At 26.3% G+C, this 22,994-nt stretch overlaps 4 protein-coding genes across 4 annotated transcripts; 3 read left to right on the forward strand and 1 right to left on the reverse strand.

Moving 5' to 3' along the window:
• The first annotated feature begins 3,724 nt into the window (after positions 1 to 3,724).
• On the forward strand, positions 3,725 to 4,033 carry LOC113549905 (ATP synthase-coupling factor 6, mitochondrial-like). Its single transcript, XM_026951418.1, has one exon. It carries the CDS (start codon positions 3,725 to 3,727, stop codon positions 4,031 to 4,033), a length of 309 nt encoding a protein of 102 aa, XP_026807219.1.
• Positions 4,034 to 5,615: 1,582 nt separating this feature from the next.
• Positions 5,616 to 9,353, forward strand: LOC113560918 (proteasome subunit alpha type-4-like). The gene is made up of 7 exons (XM_026967043.1): positions 5,616 to 5,693; positions 5,799 to 5,841; positions 5,943 to 6,105; positions 6,185 to 6,351; positions 6,412 to 6,542; positions 6,611 to 6,734; positions 9,058 to 9,353. The coding sequence occupies exons 1-7, from the start codon at positions 5,691 to 5,693 to the stop codon at positions 9,240 to 9,242; spliced, it is 816 nt and encodes a 271-aa protein (XP_026822844.1). The 5' UTR covers positions 5,616 to 5,690; the 3' UTR covers positions 9,243 to 9,353.
• A 6,762-nt stretch (positions 9,354 to 16,115) lies between these two features.
• Positions 16,116 to 19,716, forward strand: LOC113549546 (ATP synthase subunit alpha, mitochondrial). The gene is made up of 10 exons (XM_026950901.1): positions 16,116 to 16,275; positions 16,808 to 16,930; positions 16,994 to 17,107; positions 17,315 to 17,655; positions 17,722 to 17,870; positions 17,969 to 18,138; positions 18,215 to 18,529; positions 18,602 to 18,746; positions 18,913 to 19,030; positions 19,096 to 19,716. Exons 1-10 carry the CDS (start codon positions 16,210 to 16,212, stop codon positions 19,208 to 19,210), a joined length of 1,656 nt encoding a protein of 551 aa, XP_026806702.1. The 5' UTR covers positions 16,116 to 16,209; the 3' UTR covers positions 19,211 to 19,716.
• Positions 19,546 to 22,987, reverse strand: LOC113549548 (sugar transporter SWEET1-like). The gene is made up of 6 exons (XM_026950903.1): positions 22,760 to 22,987; positions 20,366 to 20,443; positions 20,178 to 20,301; positions 19,965 to 20,120; positions 19,754 to 19,873; positions 19,546 to 19,682 (listed from the first exon to the last, which is right to left on the reverse strand). The coding sequence occupies exons 1-6, from the start codon at positions 22,837 to 22,839 to the stop codon at positions 19,578 to 19,580; spliced, it is 663 nt and encodes a 220-aa protein (XP_026806704.1). The 5' UTR covers positions 22,840 to 22,987; the 3' UTR covers positions 19,546 to 19,577.
• Between the last annotated feature and the right edge of the window lie 7 nt (positions 22,988 to 22,994).

Below are 22,994 nucleotides of genomic sequence, written 5' to 3' on the forward strand. Positions count from 1 at the left end.
AAACCATCAAGTGTTCTGTGCTCTGACATATAAATTTTTATCAGTGTACATGGGCGTCCCCATGGGGGAGCATGACGGAGCACTTGCCCCCCTAGAATTTCAAATTTGTTTTTTAAAGCATTATCTGTACCTAATTGTAATAATGTGCTATAAATAAAAAGTAAGTAATAACTAATAAGTATAAAATATATAAAAAAATCTTCATTTATTTTTTAAATTATAATTTTGCCCCCCCCCCCTCTAGAAAAATATCTGGGGATGCCCATGTCAGAAGAGTGGAGTAGTACTCAGGTAAACCGCAAAAATTTGGTTCTCCACACATCAAAACTGTAAAAAATTAAAAAATACTTATATAAGTATAACCAATAAAATACTTATTCGAAATTTCATTTTGAAAAATCAAAAAATACTCTAAATAATATTTTACTCAGAAAAATAAAATGTCTGCGGTCATTGAAAAAAATAAAAAACCTTAAAAAATTATAACAATAAAAATAAATTATAATTTTTTTTCAAAAATTGTTTTGTTTGTAATGACTTAAAATTATATAAAAAATTTATTTTCATATACATTAGTGTTTTCCGAAATAATAATAAATGTTATACATTAAATGAACCTCCTTATAAAATATCAGTAAATAATCATTATATATTGCACCAATAATATAGTATAGCATAATATGCCAATAGTAATTAAGACTTCAAAAGTGTATAAACAATATTTATGGAAATTACGTTCACCGGTTTGCTTTTTTTTTTTTTAATTTCAAAAATGAAAATTTATGATAAAGTAGGAACTATGAATTAAAACTTGAATTAAATTTTCAAACCTCAAGCATGAATATAAAATGTATTATGAATTTTTAATTAGGTAAGTATAAAGTATAATATACAAATTTTCGATTTTTCGATAACTATTTGTCTATTTGACAACATTTATAAACTTTAAATGCTCGTTACAAAACCTACGATTATATATTGTTATATCCGGTAATAACAATTTATGAAGAATTGTAATTTTTAAACTTAACGACCGAGCAAAAAATTTGTAGTGATATTTATAAATAAAAACTACAGTACTACAGTAGTACAGTACTACCTGCTCTGATATTCTATAATAAAATATAAAGACATGTAGGTACTACGATGTAAGCTTTACTGTTCAAATACTTGATTAGTAGAGGATATTAAACAAACCTGAGTCGAAAACCAGCTAGGCCTAAAAATATAGTATAGAATAAATAATAATAATGAAGGTATTATACATTGTAAATTGGGGAATGACCCAGAACTGAGAACTATGAACTGAGTATTTAACACCCCTAGCTTATTTTGAACTAAAAATATTTTTTAAAGTGTAATTTTGCGTTTATAAGAACGAGTTTAATAAGTTTGTATTGGTAATGCACAAACGCCATGGACGTACATACTTACATGCTATATATATTAGATATTTGGGTTTGTGATTTTAATACAGTATACATATATATGTGTGTGTTATCTATTTATAAAATTATAACGTATTTGGATTTTGGAAACGGGACCTAAACCCGCTATCGCCTATCGGCTTGTCAATATTTATTATATAATTTTTTTTTCAATTTGGTTTTTACTAATTAAATGTTTAATAAATATATCCATGGGCGTGCGCACGGGGCGAGCCAGGGTTCGACCGGAACTTTTTTGGGGGGCATAATACATTTTCAAATTTATGTAGGGTATATATTTAATGATTAGTTATAACAATATGTTCGAGATCATGAAAATATTATTTGTTGTAAATTGTAATAATGAAATAAGATTAAAAATATTTGTGTACCACTACAACAATTTTATTAATTTATTCATTCTATCATTCTATTTTTTATACATAATTGTATTTATATCAATTTATGTTAAACTTCAAAAATATATGTCTAGAAATCAGCATATTAATATTGTGTGTACATTCAACTTGATTCTATTTACACAGTTTGTAATTTACAATTTGAATGTCTACTAATGTGTTTAAAAAAAAATTAGGGGCACTGTCCAAGTATTAGGGTATTAATTGTTCCAGGCTCGACCAGAAATTGAAGTCTGCGCATGCCTATGGATATATCCCAATTCCACAACACAATTTGATCGAAAAAAGGCTCTTTTAGTAGTGATGTTTTACAATGTTTTAGAAACTTTATAAAAAAAATTTAAAAGCATAGATTATGATATTGAAATTTAAAAATATGACTGGGCCTTTACAAATTAATTCAAGATGCAATAACCATGCCAACCTCATCAGCAACACGTGAAAGATCATTTTCGATAATGCGTCGCATTAAGACGATTTGGTTACGCTTACGCACCATGTATCATGTATGGTCACGATTTAATATAGTTATCTAAAATAACTATCTTAAATCGTGAGGATGATGCAGAGTAGATTTACAAATCTTTCGTTTTTATACATAGGAAGAACTAACAAACGAGTGAAAAAAATAATATATAATTGATAAGTTTGCAAAAAAATCAAGAAAATTAGATTTAAAATAATTTATTTTTAATTTGTAATCCTTTTTAGTTTTTCTATATCGGGTATACCTATAATAATATTAAACCATATTATTTTATATAGATTTATACCTATAAACATATTTATAATTATATTTTATATTTATAAATTTAGGTACAATAAACCTATTATTAATAATTAATATAATAAATCAGGGAAGTACACAGGGAGGTGTTTTGGATGTTCAAACACCCCCTGAAATATACTTGGGTTTTCGCATGGAGATTTACTTATTCAATTTTAATGTTAATTTTGTTTTATCAATGTTTGTATTTTAAAAAAGTATGTTAAGTATACCTAATTTTCGTAAATTTTTTTTATATTTAAAAAAGTTCTATACTTTTTACCAAACACCAATCAAAACTTTTTTCGGCATACATCCCTGTATTAAAATCGCTGTTCGTTGATTTCATATTTTAAAGGAAAGTAGGTATGTCGGATATATTGAACAAAAAAAGATTGTTCATTGAAAATTAGATTCACTGCAGGGTACTTCGATTTTTTTTTAATGTAATAATTTATTACTATAACTTACAACTTATTACACTTAATAACATTTTAGCACATTTTCAGCGAGCAATAGATAAACTTTTTAATTTTCTCTTTAATGTGCGTAAACTCATAAAAATACAATCATTTTTATGTAAAAATTCCAAGATTTCCGAAAAATTGGAGTCCCATATTAAAATAGTTATTAATAGTTTTCTTTAAATCCATGGTAAAGTAGTAATATAATTGGCGACAATTTGAATCGATTATAAAAATTTGAAAGCACCCACAAACCCCATTAACAATTTTTTTTTTTACGAATTCTAATTTCTAATTTATAGTAATAAGTTGTGATAATCTATAATAATGAGATAAAAAAAACATAAGATTGGGCCTTCAACGCTTCCGTAAATAACCATGGGCTATGATAAAATAAATATTTTATTTTGTCATGCTAATGGTATATTTAACTGTTTAAACTATAGGACATAGTCCGAAAAAGATAAAAAATTTCATAGAAAAAGGTTTGAAGCACTATTAAATAATTACAACTGATCTGCTGTGAAGGCATTTTTATACTTGATTTGTTTCACATTATTCTTTCATGTCGTACAGGTAATTAACCACTGTTTGTGATTTATTTCTGTACATAAAATGATTATAATATGTCGATATTCCAGTTTAAAAATGTTGTCATTTAAGTTATTACAAAAATTGAATGTCACGGGATCAACTAGTCAATTTGTTTGTCGCAATATATCAGCTTCATCGGTGTTGATGGCCAACATTTTAGATCCCATCCAACAACTGTTCTTAGATAAAATTCGTGAATACAATGGGAAATTTGATTCCAAGACGTTTGACTCTTCAATTGATAAAGGTTACAAGGGTGATTTAGAAAAGATTGGCAGACAGTATAACATTGGCACAAATGAAAATCCTACAAAATTCCCAACAATTAAATTTGATGAACCCAATATTGATCCACAAGTTTGAAGATAATACATTTTATATGTTTTTGTTCTAATATGAATAGTAATGTAACTATACTGGAATAAGATAAAGAGATAATAAATTCATTGTTTAGTTTCATTTTATTTCGAGTTAAAGGATTGTATAAATTATTATTATATTATCCAATAGGTTTATTGATTTATAAGATGGTTCTTGTAGTGTCAGATATCTAATAGGCAATAATAATATCACTAGGTAAATACAGAGTACTGAATTCTTTATGTCCAGCATAGAATCAAAAGTTTGAGGATCTTTATTTTTGCTCTCCCTCTCCCTCAAAAAAAAAAAAACATTATTAAATAATTGATCAACTGATATTATTATATTTATTGGCTAGTTTAAATTATGGTAGAGCAGAAATTCTGCAATATGTGAAAATAAATCCTGTAAATAAATTAGGTTTATTTATAATTAATGTTATAGTGGTTACACCTAGTCAAGATATTTTTTTTCAGCTGTTACTTATTTGCATTATAACTTTATAAGTGCCATCATTTTTCCCTTTAATAGTTTTGCTGTTCATTAACATGAATTATTAAAATATTATAAATAATCTGAAAAACTTAATTTTATACATAATTCAATATTAATAAACAAACCATACTATTTTTTTTACAAATATGTTGTTTCTAGTGGCAGATCTCGAGATTATAAAAATAAAAGCAAAACAAGATATATATATATATATATAGTTTAGATAATCACTAGTTTATTAAAACTGTATTATAATAAGAGAAATTATGACATTTGTATAACATTAGAATATAGTTTAATAATCGCCACAAAAAAAAAAAATATCTCACATATTAATCTTTTTACTATTTTTTGCTACTTGCTAAATAATTACTTTTAGAAGAAAAATACTAGAAATAAGCCTTTATTCAATAAAATAGATTCACGAGCCCTTGCAAAATTTTATCAACAAAGCTGCAAATAAATATAAATAAAATATTCATATAAGTATTGCGACCTGCAACTACATTATATTATACAAACAGATCAGTAATTTTTTTTAAATAAAATGTTAGCAAGTATACTGAATTTTAAAAATAAGTCTTTTGTAATTATATAAGTATATAACGTCGTATTTTTATAAATTAATAATTATTTAAGTACTTTTATTTTATTAAATATATTTCTAATAGTATAGTCATAAAACTTAAAAAGTGAATTTTCTTTTAAACAATCATAAATTCTCATGAAGTTTTTGCTGTTTTAGGGTATGTAATTTAAGATATTGTATGTCTATTACTGTGCTACTACGTATTTAATTTACAAAAATTTTATATACAAACTTAACTTATATAATATCAATATCAAACAATATTCTATGATAATACTATCTTAAGCCGTAGTATAGACCATGACCATGGTTAGATAGTTCTATCATCCTATCATAAATATGCTAATCTTTTAAAAATTTTAAATTTCAAAGACGCTCTACATCAACAAGATTACTCTGCGTTATTCATTTAACCTTAAAAATTCCCGGATTTTAAACTTCAACTTTTAAGGATTGTCATTGTTTATCAACAATATATTATGAATTAGTTGGTATTTTTATTTTACAAAAATTATTAAATAATATACTCCTGTACTACAATTACTTTATTATAGTTTTACTTTTGATACTTTTAAAATGGTAATGAGATATATTAATATATTTATTTAATACTTTTTTAATCGTCTTGTAACTTTTTTATTAAAAATAAATAAAACTATTTTAACATATTAACTTATTTTCTAGGCACGAAGATATGATACAAGAACAACTATTTTTTCACCCGAAGGTAATATTAATAGTTGTTTTTATATTATTATTATTATTATTTTTAATGTCCACCTTCATGTAATGAATCTATAAAATTATGGACCATATTATTTGTTTCAGGTCGATTATATCAAGTTGAATATGCTATAGAAGCAATCAGTCACGCTGGTACATGTTTAGGCATACTTACAAATGATGGAGTTCTCCTTGCTGCTGAAAAACGAAATGTGAATAAACTCCTTGATGAAAGTTGTGGCTCAGAGAAAATTTATAAATTAAATGAGTAATTTAACTACTTTTAATTACATATTTTGAAACTAAAATATCTTAATTTTAACTTAACTTTTACTTTAAATTTCCAGTGACATGGTTTGCAGTGTAGCTGGTATTACTGCTGATGCTAATGTCTTGGTTAGTGAATTACGTTCTATTTCTGAACGTTATCGTATGCAATACGGTGATTCTATACCATGTGAACAGCTTGTTTCATGGCTGTGTGATGTAAAACAAGCATACACTCAATATGGAGGTATTTTTTTAAAAATAAAAACAAAAAAATTTTAAATTATTTTATTTAAATATTCTATAGGTAAAAGACCGTTTGGTGTATCTATATTATATATGGGTTGGGATTCACATTATGGTTTTCAACTTTACCAATCAGATCCTAGTGGAAATTATTGTGGTTGGAAAGCAACTTGTATTGGAACAAATAGTGCTGTATGTTTAAACATTTTTAATTTAATTGAACAGCTTACTATTATTTAACCAATCAAATTTTACTATAGGCTGCCATTGCATCATTGAAAACTGAGTATAAAGAAGGACAAATGACTTTAGATGAAGCAAAAAAATTGGCTGTGAAAATTTTATCAAAAACTTTGGATGCAACTAAACTTACAGCTGATAAAGGTATAATATATTGAAAATTGAAATTAATCTGTCTGTATTTTAAGTCAGTAGGACAAAATTTCTAAATTCTTTCATACTTAATATTAAACATATATTAATGTAAATTTTTGTAGGTATTAACTTATTTTTTGAATAAGTCTGTTGTGGAGTTGCTTTTACGTTTTTATTTATCATTTGAACTGGTGTATAAATAAAAAATGTCTCTTAAAATGTATATTTATTTTTAATATTAAGTCAAATATAGTGTCTAAATCTGTATAAAATGTTCTTGACCTTTTCTTTGTCTTTAATGGGAACATACTTATTAATTAATACCATGTTAAACCAGAATTCCATTTCTATAAATCAAATTCTTATATTTACTGCTTTATATTTCTTGATTCTTAATATCTATCATTCACAATGAAACCAACTTCAACTGGTCCATCACTAGCATTAGAAAACAGTCCAATTACCAGTTTTTAAGTTTTCTTCTAATGGTCATCTTATTTCTTGAATCTCTATAATATCTAATCAATATCATTCAAATTTTAATATTCCTGTCATAAAATTCTTAAGCTCCATATTTTTCATCTCAGACGTGTTATTTAGTTGCTTTGTAACCTTGTTTTCTGGTTTTAGAATGCTGTAGGGTGGTTAGCTCTACCAAAAATCCTCAATAATGAAAGGCTCAATTGTAACTGGAAAAATCACAGATTTATTATGCCCTTTACTCTGTTGAGACCTAACCCTGTGGAAAAAATATATTATAATAAAAACACTTAATAATATCAGCCTAATTAATAGAATATTTGCTAGAATCGTTTTTTTTTTTTTTTGTTATTAGTTTTTGAGTATTAGTATAAGTAAAATGCATATAGCAGAATTCATAATAATATAAACCACATAAAAGTTAGTTTTCAGAAATAATATTTTTAAATTATAACAAAGTAATTAACATACCTTAATAATTAGTATCATCCAAATTGAAATTAAAATGTCTATTAAAAGTTAAAATCTTTATACAGTTTTTAGATTTTATGGATTATGGATGAACCTTTTATAAGTTTTTATGAATTTTTAACTATAAAATAGTTTAACATTTTTTTTAATTTTAAGGAGTTTTGTCAAAATAATCACTTCAAATAAATATATAAAAAAAAATATGCTTATTTATTTTTTACACTTTAATACAGATATATTGAATAATATTAGTCGGATCTTGTATTAAATTTTCAAAAATTTTAACTCTGTGGAAATAATCATTTATCAACACATAATAAAAACTTATATAAATTGAAAATTCCTCTTGCCTCGTGCCTTAATAATTCAAAAATAGTTAAATATTTTTAAAATTTTGTCGTGTAATTAAAATGATAGTATTAAAATTAAGTGAACATTTCAAATATCTATTATTACTTTTTTTTGAAAAAACTTGTTTGAGGAGAAATAATTATTTTACGGGTGAATATTAATCTTGTAAACCTTTGAACTTGAAATACTCATAAAAAATTAATTTAGCTTTCCCCTATAAAGGTTGTATTCAATTTTTAAATCTTAAGTATAAAAAAATTATTGAATTATTATTTTAAAATAATTTACTAATTTTTGCAATTTGTTAAATTTCTAACTAAACATAAAAAAATATTATGACTAGATTTTCAATATTTTTAATTGAGAAATCAATAACATATAAGGACCTTTGTATTAAGTTATTACTTTGTCAACGTTTTCTATTCAGCAAATAATTTTTAATCAGCATTTATAAAAAAAAAAAAATACTCAAAAATAGCCAAAATATATTGGAAATTTTATCGTAACTAAAAATGATAATATAAACATTTTATGGTTAGGTATTTAAATAATTTTACATACAAATTCCTGTTTTTCCTTATTTTTTGTGTTTGTCATTCCTAATTAAAAAAATTAGAACTAAGAATTTTTAAGTTTGATATCTCTAAAGTCAAAGCAAATATTAAAGAAAATTAATAAATTCATCATTCATTATTTTGCTCAGAATCTGTAAAAACTACTAACGATTTTTTAACCAACACATTTCATTGCTTCTCTTAGAAACTAAAATTTAAAATGAATTTTATTATTTAAAAACTATTAATTATATGTAATTTATTATTACAAATTAATCATATATTTTAAATGAATAATACAATATTTTATTTTTATAATATTAATGTGAATAATATTCAACAATATTTTAATCTCGGAACAAACTTTAAATTACCTACAATTTAGTAAGAAATTTCTAATATCACAATTAAATATTAATTCCATGCATAAATCACAATTATTTGTAGTTTATGATTGATATGATTTTTTTTTTTAGTGGAAATGGCTACACTTAAACGAGAAAATGATCAGACTGTCACAAATATACTTGAAAAACATGAAGTTGAGAAACTTATTACTGAATATGAGAAAATGGAAGCTGAAATTGCTGCAGCTAAAGCAGAAGCCAAAGCCAAAGAGAAGAAGGAAAAAGATGCAAAAGAAAAAGATCAGACATCTTAAAATTAAAGAAAATATGTTTACAATTATGTATAATAAAAAATTAAATTTATGAGAGCATTATTCGGTATTGGCCTGTAATTATTCATTTAAATTAAAAGAGTAACACAATTATTCCTTTATTATTTTTTTATTTTATAATACAGTTACAGTTTTAAGACTTAATTTATGACCTATCTAATTATAATATGGACAAACTGAAAATGTCTTAACCATTTTCATTTAAATTATGAACTAGGAGGTGTAAGTTAAAATATCCAAACAATTCTGATGTGAAATACATTCAAATATTTTTTATACTATTAGTATTTTTAATTTACGAACTATGGTAGTATATCCTAAAGTGTTTTTTAATTCATATATATTTTTTTCTTTCTAATTTATTTTATTAAAAATGTATTCAAACTTAAAAGAGATAACGCAATTACTACAAAAATGATTGCTCTGAATATAGTAGTATATACTCAAAATAAATTATTATGAATATCAGTAGGTCTGAAATTATAATTATATCAAATTCTACAATCAATAGTGGCTATCCTTAAAAATATAGGTATAGCGAAACATAAGAAGTAATCACTCACCCTCAATAATATTCATCCATATAACACCCCATACACTGAATAGTTTATTCAACATATTAAAAAAAAAATAGTTATAATTATACTATTAAAATATTCCTAAGTATTATTCTGTATTATTTGTATACAAAAATTACATAGACAACCCACCTTACCCATCTCTAATTATTAAAAGTGTAGCAGTCGCTACACCTCTACTATAGGATAGCCGCCACTGTCTACAATTATGAATAGTTTGTTTTAAATAATTAAATGTACACAATACATTTTTTAAAGCATATTCTCCTCTAAAATGATTATATTTTAATGTTTATCAATTTCTATAGCAAATTTAGTTATTTTGTTGTCTTTAGACTTGGGTTCTGTGAATAAATTTATAGATTATGGAAGAATGCTTTTAGGGCTATTTAGCATACTTGAAATATAGGTAAAGCATCGACTTTGGGTATGTCATTAATATAATGGTAATTAAAATATGTCAATTGGGCTCCTGTACTTAAAGTACCTAAATAAATAAATAATCCGTATAGGTATCTATAAAAATAAATTTTTTTTATGTCAGATCAAATTATGTATTGTACCTATATTATATAATAGTTTATATTTATTAATAATGAGAAGCGTCAAGTAGGTAACACTGCTGTACTACATCAGTCACTAAGTAACGAATGTACCTAACCAGTGCCAATGGAAGTGCAGGTCTAATGAGTTCAGGAATCTGGTATTTTAAAATTCTTGTGCTACAAGCACTCACAGGCCTACAGTAATACTATTGGTGGCACTACACGGTGGCCCTCCTATAATTTAATGTTGAAAATATGCAAGTAAATAAAGAAAATGTAAATTACTATTAATAAAGAAAATGGAGGAAAATTAAAATTTTACTGTAGTAGATTTCTGATAATGATAAATTAGGTATATTTTTTAATTGTTTATTTAGAAATATAACATATTATAACCAAAACATTTTTAGCAATACTTTTTTGAAAATATGGTACTCTAGAAAAAAACGGCAAATGCATTTTACTTTAAAATTCCAAATATTAGTTAAAGAATAAATAATAATAATAAATCATAGTTACCGAATAGACAATCATACACAGGTATCATTGCATTAACAAATATAACTTACATATTAATATATTATTATCATTATTTATTTAGTATAGGTTTTAATAACTAAATCAAAACCGTAAGTGCAAAAATTAATATAAATATAAAGTTTATTTCAACAAACATGCTTTCGAATTTCAATACATATTTAAAAATAATTGTATTTATGACAATTATTTTAATAACTTTTAACAAAAATTATCGTTTTTCACCTTGTTGTTTATTATTGTGTCGGTTTTTATCTGTCATTTTTTACCGATTAATCGTACATAAATGCTCCACCAGAAAAAAATTTCACCCTGTATCGGACCTTCAATAAAAAATATCTGGTGCCAACCGCTGAGTAATACTAAAAATAAAATAAAATTCTTTAATAGCAATTTTAAAAATTTATAATAATATTTACATATTATTTTGGGCCCCCATACGAGTCTTTTCAGTGGGGCCCAGTATTTCATTATATGAAATTAAAATTAAATAAATAAATTTATATTATGCCACAAAATTCCATAGATATTTTGTATCATCAATAATAATATAACTGCAGTACCTTGTACCATGTAGGTATTGTTTGGTAATTTGTAGGTATTATATTAATCAAAATAACTATGTACACAACTTAAGAATATTATATATCTATACTGTATATCATTTACATATATTATAAGAATAAGAAATAACAACATACAACAATATCATATTTTGTACCCATTATACCTACAAAATAAATAACATTAATAACAATAATTAACAATCGCACAACAGGTACAAAGGGTCAATGATATAAATAAAATTCAAAACTTCACTACTTTTTAGTAGCTTTCTTAGAGCTACCCGCCCGGTGCCCACAAACAAGTACTCACTATATGACTAACCTTTTTTTTATAGTTACAATAACTAAGCATACCTCGTAATTGACCGTTCTACAAACGTTTGCGTGCATAATTTTCATTACACAAATTAATTTTACAAATGTTTTAATTATTTCACAATAAAAGTTACTTACTTGTTCGCTCCTCAAATGGTGTGTGGACTTTCATCCTATGGATTTAGTACAGAGATGGATCATCAAGGCCGTATTAGCGCATAAGCACTATAGGCACTGTGCCTAGGGCCTACAAAAATAAAATGAGTGGCTACTATTTTTTTCGTTACAATTATCTTGTTTAATACTTAAATACGAGGGATAAAGAAATATTCAAATTGGTGTGAAATAAGTTTTTTTTTATGGTTTTAACAATTTAATTTTCTATATAGACTGAGTAAAATTAATTGTTTTTAAGATTTATTAAAATGATTATCATATAAAAGTTTAGATTTGATTTTTTTTTGTTTTTAAAGAATTAACATCGAAATTCAACACTTCCTCTCCTAAATAGAAAGTTTTATACCCATTTAAAACCTGGACATCGCAGTGCTGTATAAGTGCATAGGAATTAAATCACTATATCTAGGGCCAAGGCTGCAACTGAAAAAAATTTCAGAGGGGAGGGTTAAAAAATTTTTTAAAATATAAATACTGAAAATTTATAGTCAATTAACTTTATTCATCACTATAAAATATTTCTATTTTTAAAAAAATCTTGAGGGGTCCGGACCCTGGACCCTCCTCCAGCTAAGGCTTTGCCTAGGGCCTACGATTATATTAAGCCGGGCCTGGGCCTCTACTTCAAGTACTTAGGTAAGCAGTGCGTATTTTAAGGGGGATTATTAAGAGGGATAAATTCCCAGAGCCTTATTATTATACTAACATTTTTCAATATTTATAATTTAATGGTATCTAATTTAACTATAATATTATAAATAATTGTGTTCTTTTTAGGATAAGGTTTTTACGCTTGATAAAATTATATTTGTTATATCACTTATGTATCTTAGGAATTTTCCTAGGGAGGGGGATTACATTTTTTTAGTAGAAAACTGTAAACTTAATTGCTTATAAATAAAATTCTTAAACCCCATTAAATACAATAAAACAACAAGAATTTTTCTACATAAATAATAAAAGATTTAACGCGATAAAATAAATAAGTAGGTAACTTTTAATAAATCTGTACTCATTATCCTTTAGATACATAAATACGTTCTCCATAATAAATAATAATGATATAGCCGATATAGGCTATATCATTACTAGTAATAAAAGGGGTATGGTCAAATTGCTTTTAGGTTTAATGGTCGAACTACACTCGGCTCAAAAAAAGTATTTCAATAAAATGATCATGCATTTGAAGGAGTAAATTATTTTCCTATGAAAATTAGGTGGTTCTTCATGACTATGTACACACTATAAACATTCATCTAGATATAATTTTGCAAGACAGTCACGATGGGTACAACGCAATTTAACACTATCATTTACATTTTTTATTATTAATGGGGAACGAATTTAAATACTCTAAAAAATAAGAAAAATATCTTAAAAAATATTATTTAATGTACTCATAAAAGATTTTTTTTTTAATACTCTTAAAATTATTTTTAACATTAAAAATTTTTTTTAATTATTTACATTTTTATTCTTAGGTATTGGTTATTTATATCATTATCATCATCTTCTAGTTTTCCTTTTTTAGTTTTACCCTGACAATTATTTCCAAAAAATGAATATACAATTTAGATTGATACATTCGTTATATTTTTACCTTGTATTTCATAATAGCACTATATATAATCAGGAGCGACTGGAGCTACTTAATTTTTATAGAATTTTATCAATTCATACATAAAAATGCACTAAAAATATCAAAAAATGCAAAATATAAGTTACATTTTTTAATTCCTTGAAGTATTAAATTAACTTTGTGCTTGGAAAGCAATGTTTTCGGACATTCAGAAAAAAATGCATTTTGTATTTAAATCCAAATCCATTCCCTAATTATTATTATGTAATGTTTTATTAATATGAACACTAGTCCCTTATTTTTGATTCATTACACATATTATAAAATTATGAACTCCACTCACAATCGTTTTTGGCATACTTACGTCTTAATTACAATTTACAATGATATAGTTGATATACCTATCAATGGAATAATGAATTTACTACATTGACCCACTCGACACCTAATGAACAGCGATATCCGCTATTCTCTTCGAAAGTTTCTAATCGAAATTAACGTATTACTAGTAAAGAAAAACGATGAATGTGCATTCAAAACACTCGAACTTAGTTTCAAAATCATAGCAATATTGATTAATAATTTAGCACGGTAATCGCGTAATATATTATAATTTATAAATCTATATCTAGTCTGTGCAGATTATCTATTTATAATATGGTCGATAGTCCGGGTACACATCTACAATCGGAGCCGAAATAAATCGTGACTCGTAAGGAGCGACTACTTGTATCGTATATACTCGTGTTATTTTAACCTGCAAGTGGCGACGTTATAACTGTTACAAGAGATCCATAATATTTTGAATTTTACAAACAAAGTTGGTGCCTAGAAAACGATACCGACTCAGAGACCAAAGACGAATTTAGGAATTTTGCGCCCCAGGTAAGAAAAACCTAGGTATCGTATTATACTATTATATCAAAATGCTCTCTAAAATTCAAAATTTACCGCCCGGGTCCCAAGCCCCTCTCCCCCTGCCCACTAAATACCTCTTTGGATTGACTGCTTATACTCATGTCTCATACTTAATTCCTATAGTATAATATAATCTAAGCTTAATTCCGAATTCCAAACAATATAATACATATATGCACTTGTTAGGTTACTCATCTACTCGATGGGATCACCTCCCTCCCACTTCACCATAGATGGACTATTTTCACCCCTAGACGTTAGACGACCGCATATGATAGGCGTGGGAGGGACTATTATTGTCATACTTTAACAGGAAAGATAGTACATTCATATTTATTAGGTTACCTGATGACTGACCATAGGCGTAAATTTGCCTTGTAGAAGGGGGGCTCTTAAATTATAAACATAGAACAGGCTCGCGGATAATAATACCCAATACATACAAATTTTACAATTTTATTGTAGTATTTATTATATAAAATGTATATAAAAACTTCAAAATTATTTATTTAACGGCGTATAATACATAATTTTTTATCGTTGTTGTTATAAAATATTAACGTATAACTCAATCATTTTAATTGTATTATAAAATTCATACATGAAGTTTAAATGTTTACATAACACATACCTATCGGATATCATGATTAGGAATTACGTTTTACATTTTATAATTTTCTTTAGTAAATAACCTTAAATTTTTTTAAAAAAATGAAAAAAATGTAGGGCCTATGCGACTGACGTATATAATATATATATATACCCGATATCTGAGTATAATTACCTATTTGGCTATTTAAAATATTTATTACCTACTTAATATAATATAATGATAATTGCATAATCTTAATTCGTTAAAATACATATTCCAAAAAATAAAAAATAATAAAAATTCAATAAAGGCAATAAATTAGTGTTGTGTATATAGGTACGAACTACGAGTATATAAAAAATAACAAAAAATCACAGATTTTTGGTGAATTTTTTTGCACCATTGTTCTTAAAAAGATTAAATACAAGATCAACAACAACAAAAAAATATATATATATATAAATAGCAACTAAAGTGAATTTGTTCTAACTGTTCCAAGATAATTTAAGTACTAAAAAGAGTATACTTTATTGTAATTTGTAACACCATAATTAATTGTTGAAGTTAAAATCTGTATTAACACAAATTTCTATAATCTTAAGATTTCAATGTTCTCGCAATAAACTATATTTTTTTTTGTTACCGTAAGATAATCATAGTATAATGTCTTTTTCATAAAAGATAATTATTTCACCTTTGATTATTTTTAATTTTAGTCTTTTTTTAACGAGTGTATCTAAATCTAATTTATTATCAGAAAATAGATTTTTGGAATATGAGACTTCTATATCTTTATTTTCATTAGCTTCTTAAATTATTTAAATGAAGCATGCTGTGTGCCTGAATGCCTACATTTTAATATTAAGTTTTAAATTTTAATAGCATGATTTGTGATTGAAAAAATTGATTTAGTTGGCGCTCTAGTGATTGCTAAAATTACCTTGAAAGAATTTTCGTTCATCTATGTTGGTCACACTATAAAACACATGTTTTAAAGATTGCGTTTCACATAGATTGGCCGTCCGTGTAATAGGGGGGTCAAACGATTTTCGACCATCCATTTTCTTTTCTCATCACCATCCCGTTTGTGCTAGAAAATACACCCAGTTAGTTACACACGTTCACATTAAAGTACCATCAAAATGGCTAACCTATCGCTCCGTTTGGCCACCAAAATTGGAAAACAATTAAACAACACATTACCCCAGGTAAAGTATATTAATTTACAATTTTCGTCAATATTGTTGAACGGGTTTGTCTTAAATGTAACCTACGATACCGCCCGGTCGGCTATCAGGTATGATTCTTAATTTTCGTCGTTGACATTTACTTAATTAAATTTTACTTCTTGGTGTTAATAAGTTAATATTATACATTTATAGATCTTGGTTACTGTTATTATTTTTGTAATTGTAACTTTGCACTTACAATTAATCCAAACTTAAATATAACCTTCTTATGACCTTTGATTGTAATTGTAACATCTATAAGTTTTTTCGTATATAAATTTAAAATATTTTGGAATAAACTTTAGGTGCGTAAGCACTACTGTTTTAAGCTTCTGTAATCCATTTTGCTATTGTTAAATATAAAAATATATGATTGAGAGTAAATACAAATAAAATCTATGAAGTACTTCCCTATTTAAAACTGTTATTAATCTTAATTTGAATAATGTTTAGTCTAGGTTATTATTTATTTGTTAATTAATTTGACTTCAAATTTTATATTTATGTTCAGATAAGCAAGGCTTCATGGACCACATCAAAACTTATCAGTCGGTCATTACATATAACATGCAGTGCACGAGCTGCAGAAATTTCTTCCATTTTGGAAGAAAGAATTTTAGGAGCTCCACCAAAAGTATGTAGTATATTAAAGACAAGAATCGAAAATGTAAGAAATATAATAATATGTTTAATCTAGGCTGATTTAGAAGAAACTGGCCGCGTTTTAAGTATTGGTGATGGTATTGCTCGTGTTTATGGATTAAAAAATGTGCAAGCAGAAGAGATGGTGGAATTTTCCTCTGGATTGAAGGTTTGATTTTATTTTATTAAAATTGTTATAAATTCTAGAAATAACCTTCTTTATAAGCTTAATTCTACTTAATTATTTTTCCTTTTATATGATTTTTAAATGATCTACCAAATAGATTATTTAAAAAATATAATTTTTTAATTAATTTTAAAATGTATATATTTTATTAGTAGTTAGGTATTTATATTAATAAATATTTTTCATTAGGGTATGGCTCTTAACTTGGAACCTGACAATGTAGGAGTTGTAGTATTCGGTAATGACAAGCTAATCAAAGAAGGTGATGTTGTAAAACGTACCGGTGCTATTGTGGATGTACCAGTTGGTGAAGACCTTCTTGGACGTGTGGTTGATGCCTTAGGTAATACTATTGATGGTAAAGGACCATTAACATCTAAACTTAGGTACCGTGTGGGTATCAAGGCCCCTGGTATCATTCCCCGTGTGTCTGTACGAGAACCTATGCAGACTGGTATTAAGGCTGTTGACTCACTTGTACCCATTGGTCGTGGTCAGCGAGAATTGATCATTGGAGACAGACAAACTGGGTTAGTAGTAGTAATTATAAAATTATAAAACTATATTGTTTATTTAATAAACTGTAAATTATTTAGTAAAACTGCTTTGGCTATTGATACAATTATCAACCAAAAGAGATTTAATGACGCACAAGATGAAAAAAAGAAACTGTACTGTATTTATGTTGCCATTGGACAAAAAAGATCAACTGTTGCCCAAATTGTAAAAAGATTGACAGACACTGGTTAGTATAAATGTTTATAACAAATAGTTATTACTTTTTACTGAGGTTATATATCAAAATTTAGTTGTTAAAATTAAATAAATATATTTCTTTAATAGGTGCAATCAAATATACCATCATTGTATCAGCTACAGCTTCTGATGCTGCTCCTCTGCAATACCTTGCCCCATACTCAGGTTGTGCCATGGGTGAATTTTTCAGAGATAATGGCAAACACGCTCTAATCATTTATGATGATTTATCTAAACAAGCTGTTGCTTACCGTCAAGTATATAGATATTTTGTTATAATTAATTAAATTCATGTATTATATGTATTCTTATGTTATTTTAATCTTTTATTAGATGTCCCTGTTGTTGAGACGTCCACCTGGTCGTGAAGCCTACCCTGGTGATGTGTTCTACCTCCACTCTCGTCTGTTGGAGCGAGCGGCTAAGATGAGCGAAACTTTGGGTGGTGGATCTTTGACTGCATTGCCCGTAATTGAAACTCAAGCTGGCGATGTGTCTGCATACATTCCCACTAACGTAATTTCCATCACTGATGGACAAATTTTCTTGGAAACTGAATTGTTTTACAAAGGTGTTCGTCCAGCTATTAACGTAGGTTTGTCTGTATCCCGTGTCGGTTCTGCTGCCCAAACTAAGGCCATGAAACAAGTAAGTAATAGATGAAATGTTAATTCATTTCTACAGTTATAAATCATAAATAACCTTTGATTGTAATTGTAGGTAGCTGGTTCCATGAAACTGGAATTAGCTCAGTATCGTGAAGTTGCAGCTTTTGCTCAATTTGGTTCTGATTTGGATGCAGCGACTCAACAACTTTTGAACCGTGGTGTTCGTCTTACTGAATTGTTGAAACAAGGACAATATGGTAAGATAATAAAATTTATAAGATCCATAGTCAGAGGATAGGTTATCTTGTTGTATAGGAAATATGGTTATAGTTTGTAGTAATAATACATTTATTAAATTCTAAAATGTATATTTTAATACTTTTTATACTCATTAGTTATAAAAATTTAAAATTTGTATTATAGTACCAATGGCCATCGAAGAACAGGTTGCTGTTGTCTACTGCGGTGTACGAGGTTTCCTTGATAAAATGGAACCATCCAAAATCACTACTTTTGAAAAAGAATTCTTACAGCACATCAAGTAATATTATTTATACTTAATATTATTAACGTATTATATTATTAATATTTTTTGTATGTTTTTAGAACCTCCGAGAAATCATTATTAGAAAGCATTGCAAAAGAAGGAAAAATCACAGATGATACTGATGCAAAATTGAAATCTGTTGTTACTAATTTCTTAGCTTCATTCAATGCTTAAGTATTTTTATATGATTGATAACAAAACAAGTTAGTTCTCAGAATGTTTCCAGCTCTTTTTATAAAAGGGTTATCATCGTTAAGCCTACTGTTGTTCATAGTACCATAGCCATTCAATTTGTATTTACTTTACCCTTTTATATAAATTGTGAACTACATTCAAAGAACTGGATTTCCACAATAATTATAATTAGTAATAAATTTTTTTTTTTTGTCTACCTAAAACTGTTTTATTTATAACACGTGTTGGACAAAATTAAGAAGTCATTTATAGTAAACATTGTTTAAATGATATTTATTTTTTATTTTATAAAATCAAATATTTATCAAAATTATAACAAAAAATTGTACAACTATAACAACAGTAATCATTCATGTTTTTCCATTTTATTATGTTGAATTCTTTCTGCTGGATATATTGTCCATAATCCTAATTGTGTCGAACTTAGTATGAGTGCTACTGAACATTGAGTCTGAAACAGTTAATAAAAGTAATCATTTAATCAATTCTATTGTAACTATAAAATAAATAACTGTTACTCACAAAAATGATACGGTTTTGTATGTTGATACTATAGAGAAGCCATAAAATACAAAGAACTATACTATTTATCAAGATCGGCTTTGGATGTCCAGACCATTTTTTGGTTCTTATAGTTTCTCTCTAAAAGAAAAAAAAAACTATTAGCAATTATAAGAAAGTCGTGTATTATAATAATTTTTTCTTGGACAGAAGTAGAAATATTGTTATTTACAATAGATAATAATGGCCAACCCATGAGTGACAAGTGTATTATTGATACCATAATTGGGTAGCGTGTTACCACTAAATCTGTAGATTCTATAAACGAATATAACAAGAAAACTGCACTCAGTAATGCGGTCTTAAAAACTGTAGTGATAACATCATTCTGCAAGTATTAAAATGTATTATCTTTATAAAAATGTACTGATATTACAATAATTACTTTTTTATTTGAGTAATACCAATAAAGCGATAAGTAAAATGTATTAATTAATAATCCCATTCCATGGACAAACATCATTGTTGGTAAATTTAAAATGAAACCCTGTCGACAAAATAGTGAACTTCTGAAAATTGATAAATAATTTTAATAATGACCTAAACAACTTAAAATTAACCAAGAAAGCTTACCTAAAAATTGCACCAACAAATGTAGATAAGTTGACATGATCTGACTTCTTTTTCTTCACAATATCCTTACATACTAACCTAAAATAATTCAAAATGATCTAAGTATCTTTATATCTAAAAATCTATTACAAGACTAGCTTTGTCCTATGATATATAAATTTGTGGGTCTATTAAGCTTTCAAATATTCACTTAATTACTTTAAGCTTTTAATCAATTAGTAGTCTTTGACTTACAACTAGAGGTCCCTGATTTGTTACAAATTTATCACTCCATATATTCTTAGTCACTGAACTTGCTCTAAACTCACTATTAGATATTCTACATTAAATTATCAAACCATGTAAGTCTCCCATCAAAAATATTTCGTCTCCGGTATTGTTCGACGTTATCTAAACTAAACTGCCCTAGAGAATTTTGATTCAAGAAGTGGAGTGCGAATTATCCCGTAAAAGTTTGTCCACTACTCCGCTTATCTAAACTTTAAATACGTATAATTCATACTCATAAACTACTCGCCCTAAATTCGATTTTTATATATCAAAATATTCTGCTTTGGAATATGAAATTAAAACTATGATATCATTCAAAAAAATAAAAAAACTTAAAAAAAAATGTTTTCAAAAATATGAATACTTTTTGAAATAATGAGTGTTTTATAATAAAAGAATCACTCTGTAAACATTTTTTATTATATAAGAAAAACAATAATGTTCATCAATCGCTCATGATTCATGATAATACCTATAATGATGATACTAATATAACTTATAAGCCAATGAGTACTGAGTAATTAGGTACTTAAATTTTAAACTTCGTAAACATATATTAGAATATGCAATGTAATTTTTAGAATTGAGTTGTATGATTTATGAAATATCAAATATGAATTGAATTTGTGTCACAACAATTAATAGATTTGACATACGTAACTAATATGAATTTTTAAAAGGTTGTGGTAAACGTACAATTGATCCGATATGAAAAAAAATATGAGTTTATTTAGAGTATAGCGATAGCAAGAATGCTTAATGAGTATGTTTTATATAACATATTTATAAAAAATTATAAATTAAAAATAAATAATAATATACTATAGTAGCTGAGGTACATTTTACGTAATAGATGTTTAAATGACACTAATAAGTGTGTTTTTGCCAACTTAAGTAAGTTAACGACCCCTCGCCACTGGCCCACCTTAAATCCAACGTTATCCCACAAAAAAGGCTCCTGCTTTATGAGATGTAACTGCAACACAATGAAATGATCAAAACTCATTTTAATATTTATGATAATGTTGAGTTATGAGGTAGAGATAATTCAACTAAATACGTAAAATATTTTTGTGTATATATGTCAATAGAATTCAAACGATTTTTAAGTATTGACAAAATTGATAATATGTACGTCCTAATTGATGGACTGAATGGCAGATGGTAACTAATAACTATTACCCGAATTTACTATCTTTCATTTATGTCTTATTGTATTTTTTTACAATATATATAGTAATATATTTAAGAACCCTTGTCTCCACAACAAGCCTAGCTTACGGAGACAATCATTTTATATATAATGTCATAAGTATTAAGTATTAATATTTGTACAAATTTACATGTATGTGTACCTTAAATTTTTAAATGAAAAAAAAATATAGTATATACTATGGTAAATTGGTAGGTATTTATAAGAATCCATAAAAAAAATTGGATACAAGAATCAACATTATTGATAATAATGATACCATAACTATGGTAATCAATTATCACCGTGGGAAATTGGTAATTGGTATTAATTAAAACTTAGTGTTTTTATGTAACATGAATTTTAAATTGTCAAAAAATTGCTAAGTTATTTGTGAAAAATTGGTATATGTTTTGTATTTATGAACGTTTACATTTCATCAATAGGCAATTGCGATTTTTAAAGGGCAAACAATACGAATAATGAAATATAAAGTAATTACGTTAAAAACGTAAGCCTTAATCGGGGAAAACAGGGGGAGGGCAATCGCCCCTGTCATAAAGTAAATTTATATTGTACCTAGAATATTCTATAATTAAGAACATTAAAATTCAAGAAATCCCAAAATCTAATCATTTTGTTAGACTTTATAACTTATAAGTTATGTGCTAGTATTTAAAATATAGTTATGGCTAAACTTGTTTTCTTCTATTAATGTTAAAAAAGTTTAAATTTCAAAATGATTGAATTATTCTTTCAGGTATCATAATAATTAATAATGAAAGTAACAATTCTGTTAATTCTGTATTAGACATTGTATTTAACTTCCTCTTGTATTCCTACATTAGCTATTATACCAATAATTGAATATTGATAATCAAAAAAGCTGTTTAGCACATAATTTTGTGTTATCAATATTAGATAGTACTTACATGGGTGTTAACATCATTGCAGTGGATGCACAGCCCGCAGAAAAAGACACCGCATTTACATAAACTTCGTACAAATTCATACTTACAGTTGAGGTGTACCGTCAGATAAATTAATAATAAATAAAATTAATGAATGTGTTAACTGTTATGTATCAAACGAATAGCAGCTTACTACATGTAAAAAATCTAACACAATAAAGTGTATAACATATATATGAGTGGTTGTCAAAGTTGT

The sequence above is a fragment of the Rhopalosiphum maidis genome, chromosome 1, assembly GCF_003676215.2.
Source record: "Rhopalosiphum maidis isolate BTI-1 chromosome 1, ASM367621v3, whole genome shotgun sequence".
NCBI classification, from domain to species: Eukaryota; Metazoa; Arthropoda; class Insecta; order Hemiptera; family Aphididae; genus Rhopalosiphum; species Rhopalosiphum maidis.

What these genes read in the sequence shown, in the direction of transcription:
- LOC113549905 (XM_026951418.1), top strand. Translation starts at nt 3,725, where the DNA reads ATGTTGTCATTTAAGTTATTACAAAAATTGAATGTCACGGGATCAACT.
- LOC113560918 (XM_026967043.1), top strand. An exon ending in AACTATTTTTTCACCCGAAG is followed by an intron (nt 5,842 to 5,942) that starts GTAATATTAATA and finishes TATTTGTTTCAG; the next exon opens with GTCGATTATATCAAGTTGAA. An exon ending in TAAACTTACAGCTGATAAAG is followed by an intron (nt 6,735 to 9,057) that starts GTATAATATATT and finishes TTTTTTTTTTAG; the next exon opens with TGGAAATGGCTACACTTAAA.
- LOC113549546 (XM_026950901.1), top strand. Translation starts at nt 16,210, where the DNA reads ATGGCTAACCTATCGCTCCGTTTGGCCACCAAAATTGGAAAACAATTA. An exon ending in AATTTTCCTCTGGATTGAAG is followed by an intron (nt 17,108 to 17,314) that starts GTTTGATTTTAT and finishes ATTTTTCATTAG; the next exon opens with GGTATGGCTCTTAACTTGGA. An exon ending in AAGCTGTTGCTTACCGTCAA is followed by an intron (nt 18,139 to 18,214) that starts GTATATAGATAT and finishes ATCTTTTATTAG; the next exon opens with ATGTCCCTGTTGTTGAGACG.
- LOC113549548 (XM_026950903.1), bottom strand. Translation starts at nt 22,839, where the DNA reads ATGAATTTGTACGAAGTTTATGTAAATGCGGTGTCTTTTTCTGCGGGC. An exon ending in TTTGTTGGTGCAATTTTTAG is followed by an intron (nt 20,302 to 20,365) that starts GTAAGCTTTCTT and finishes ATCAATTTTCAG; the next exon opens with AAGTTCACTATTTTGTCGAC. An exon ending in GGTATTACTCAAATAAAAAA is followed by an intron (nt 20,121 to 20,177) that starts GTAATTATTGTA and finishes TAATACTTGCAG; the next exon opens with AATGATGTTATCACTACAGT.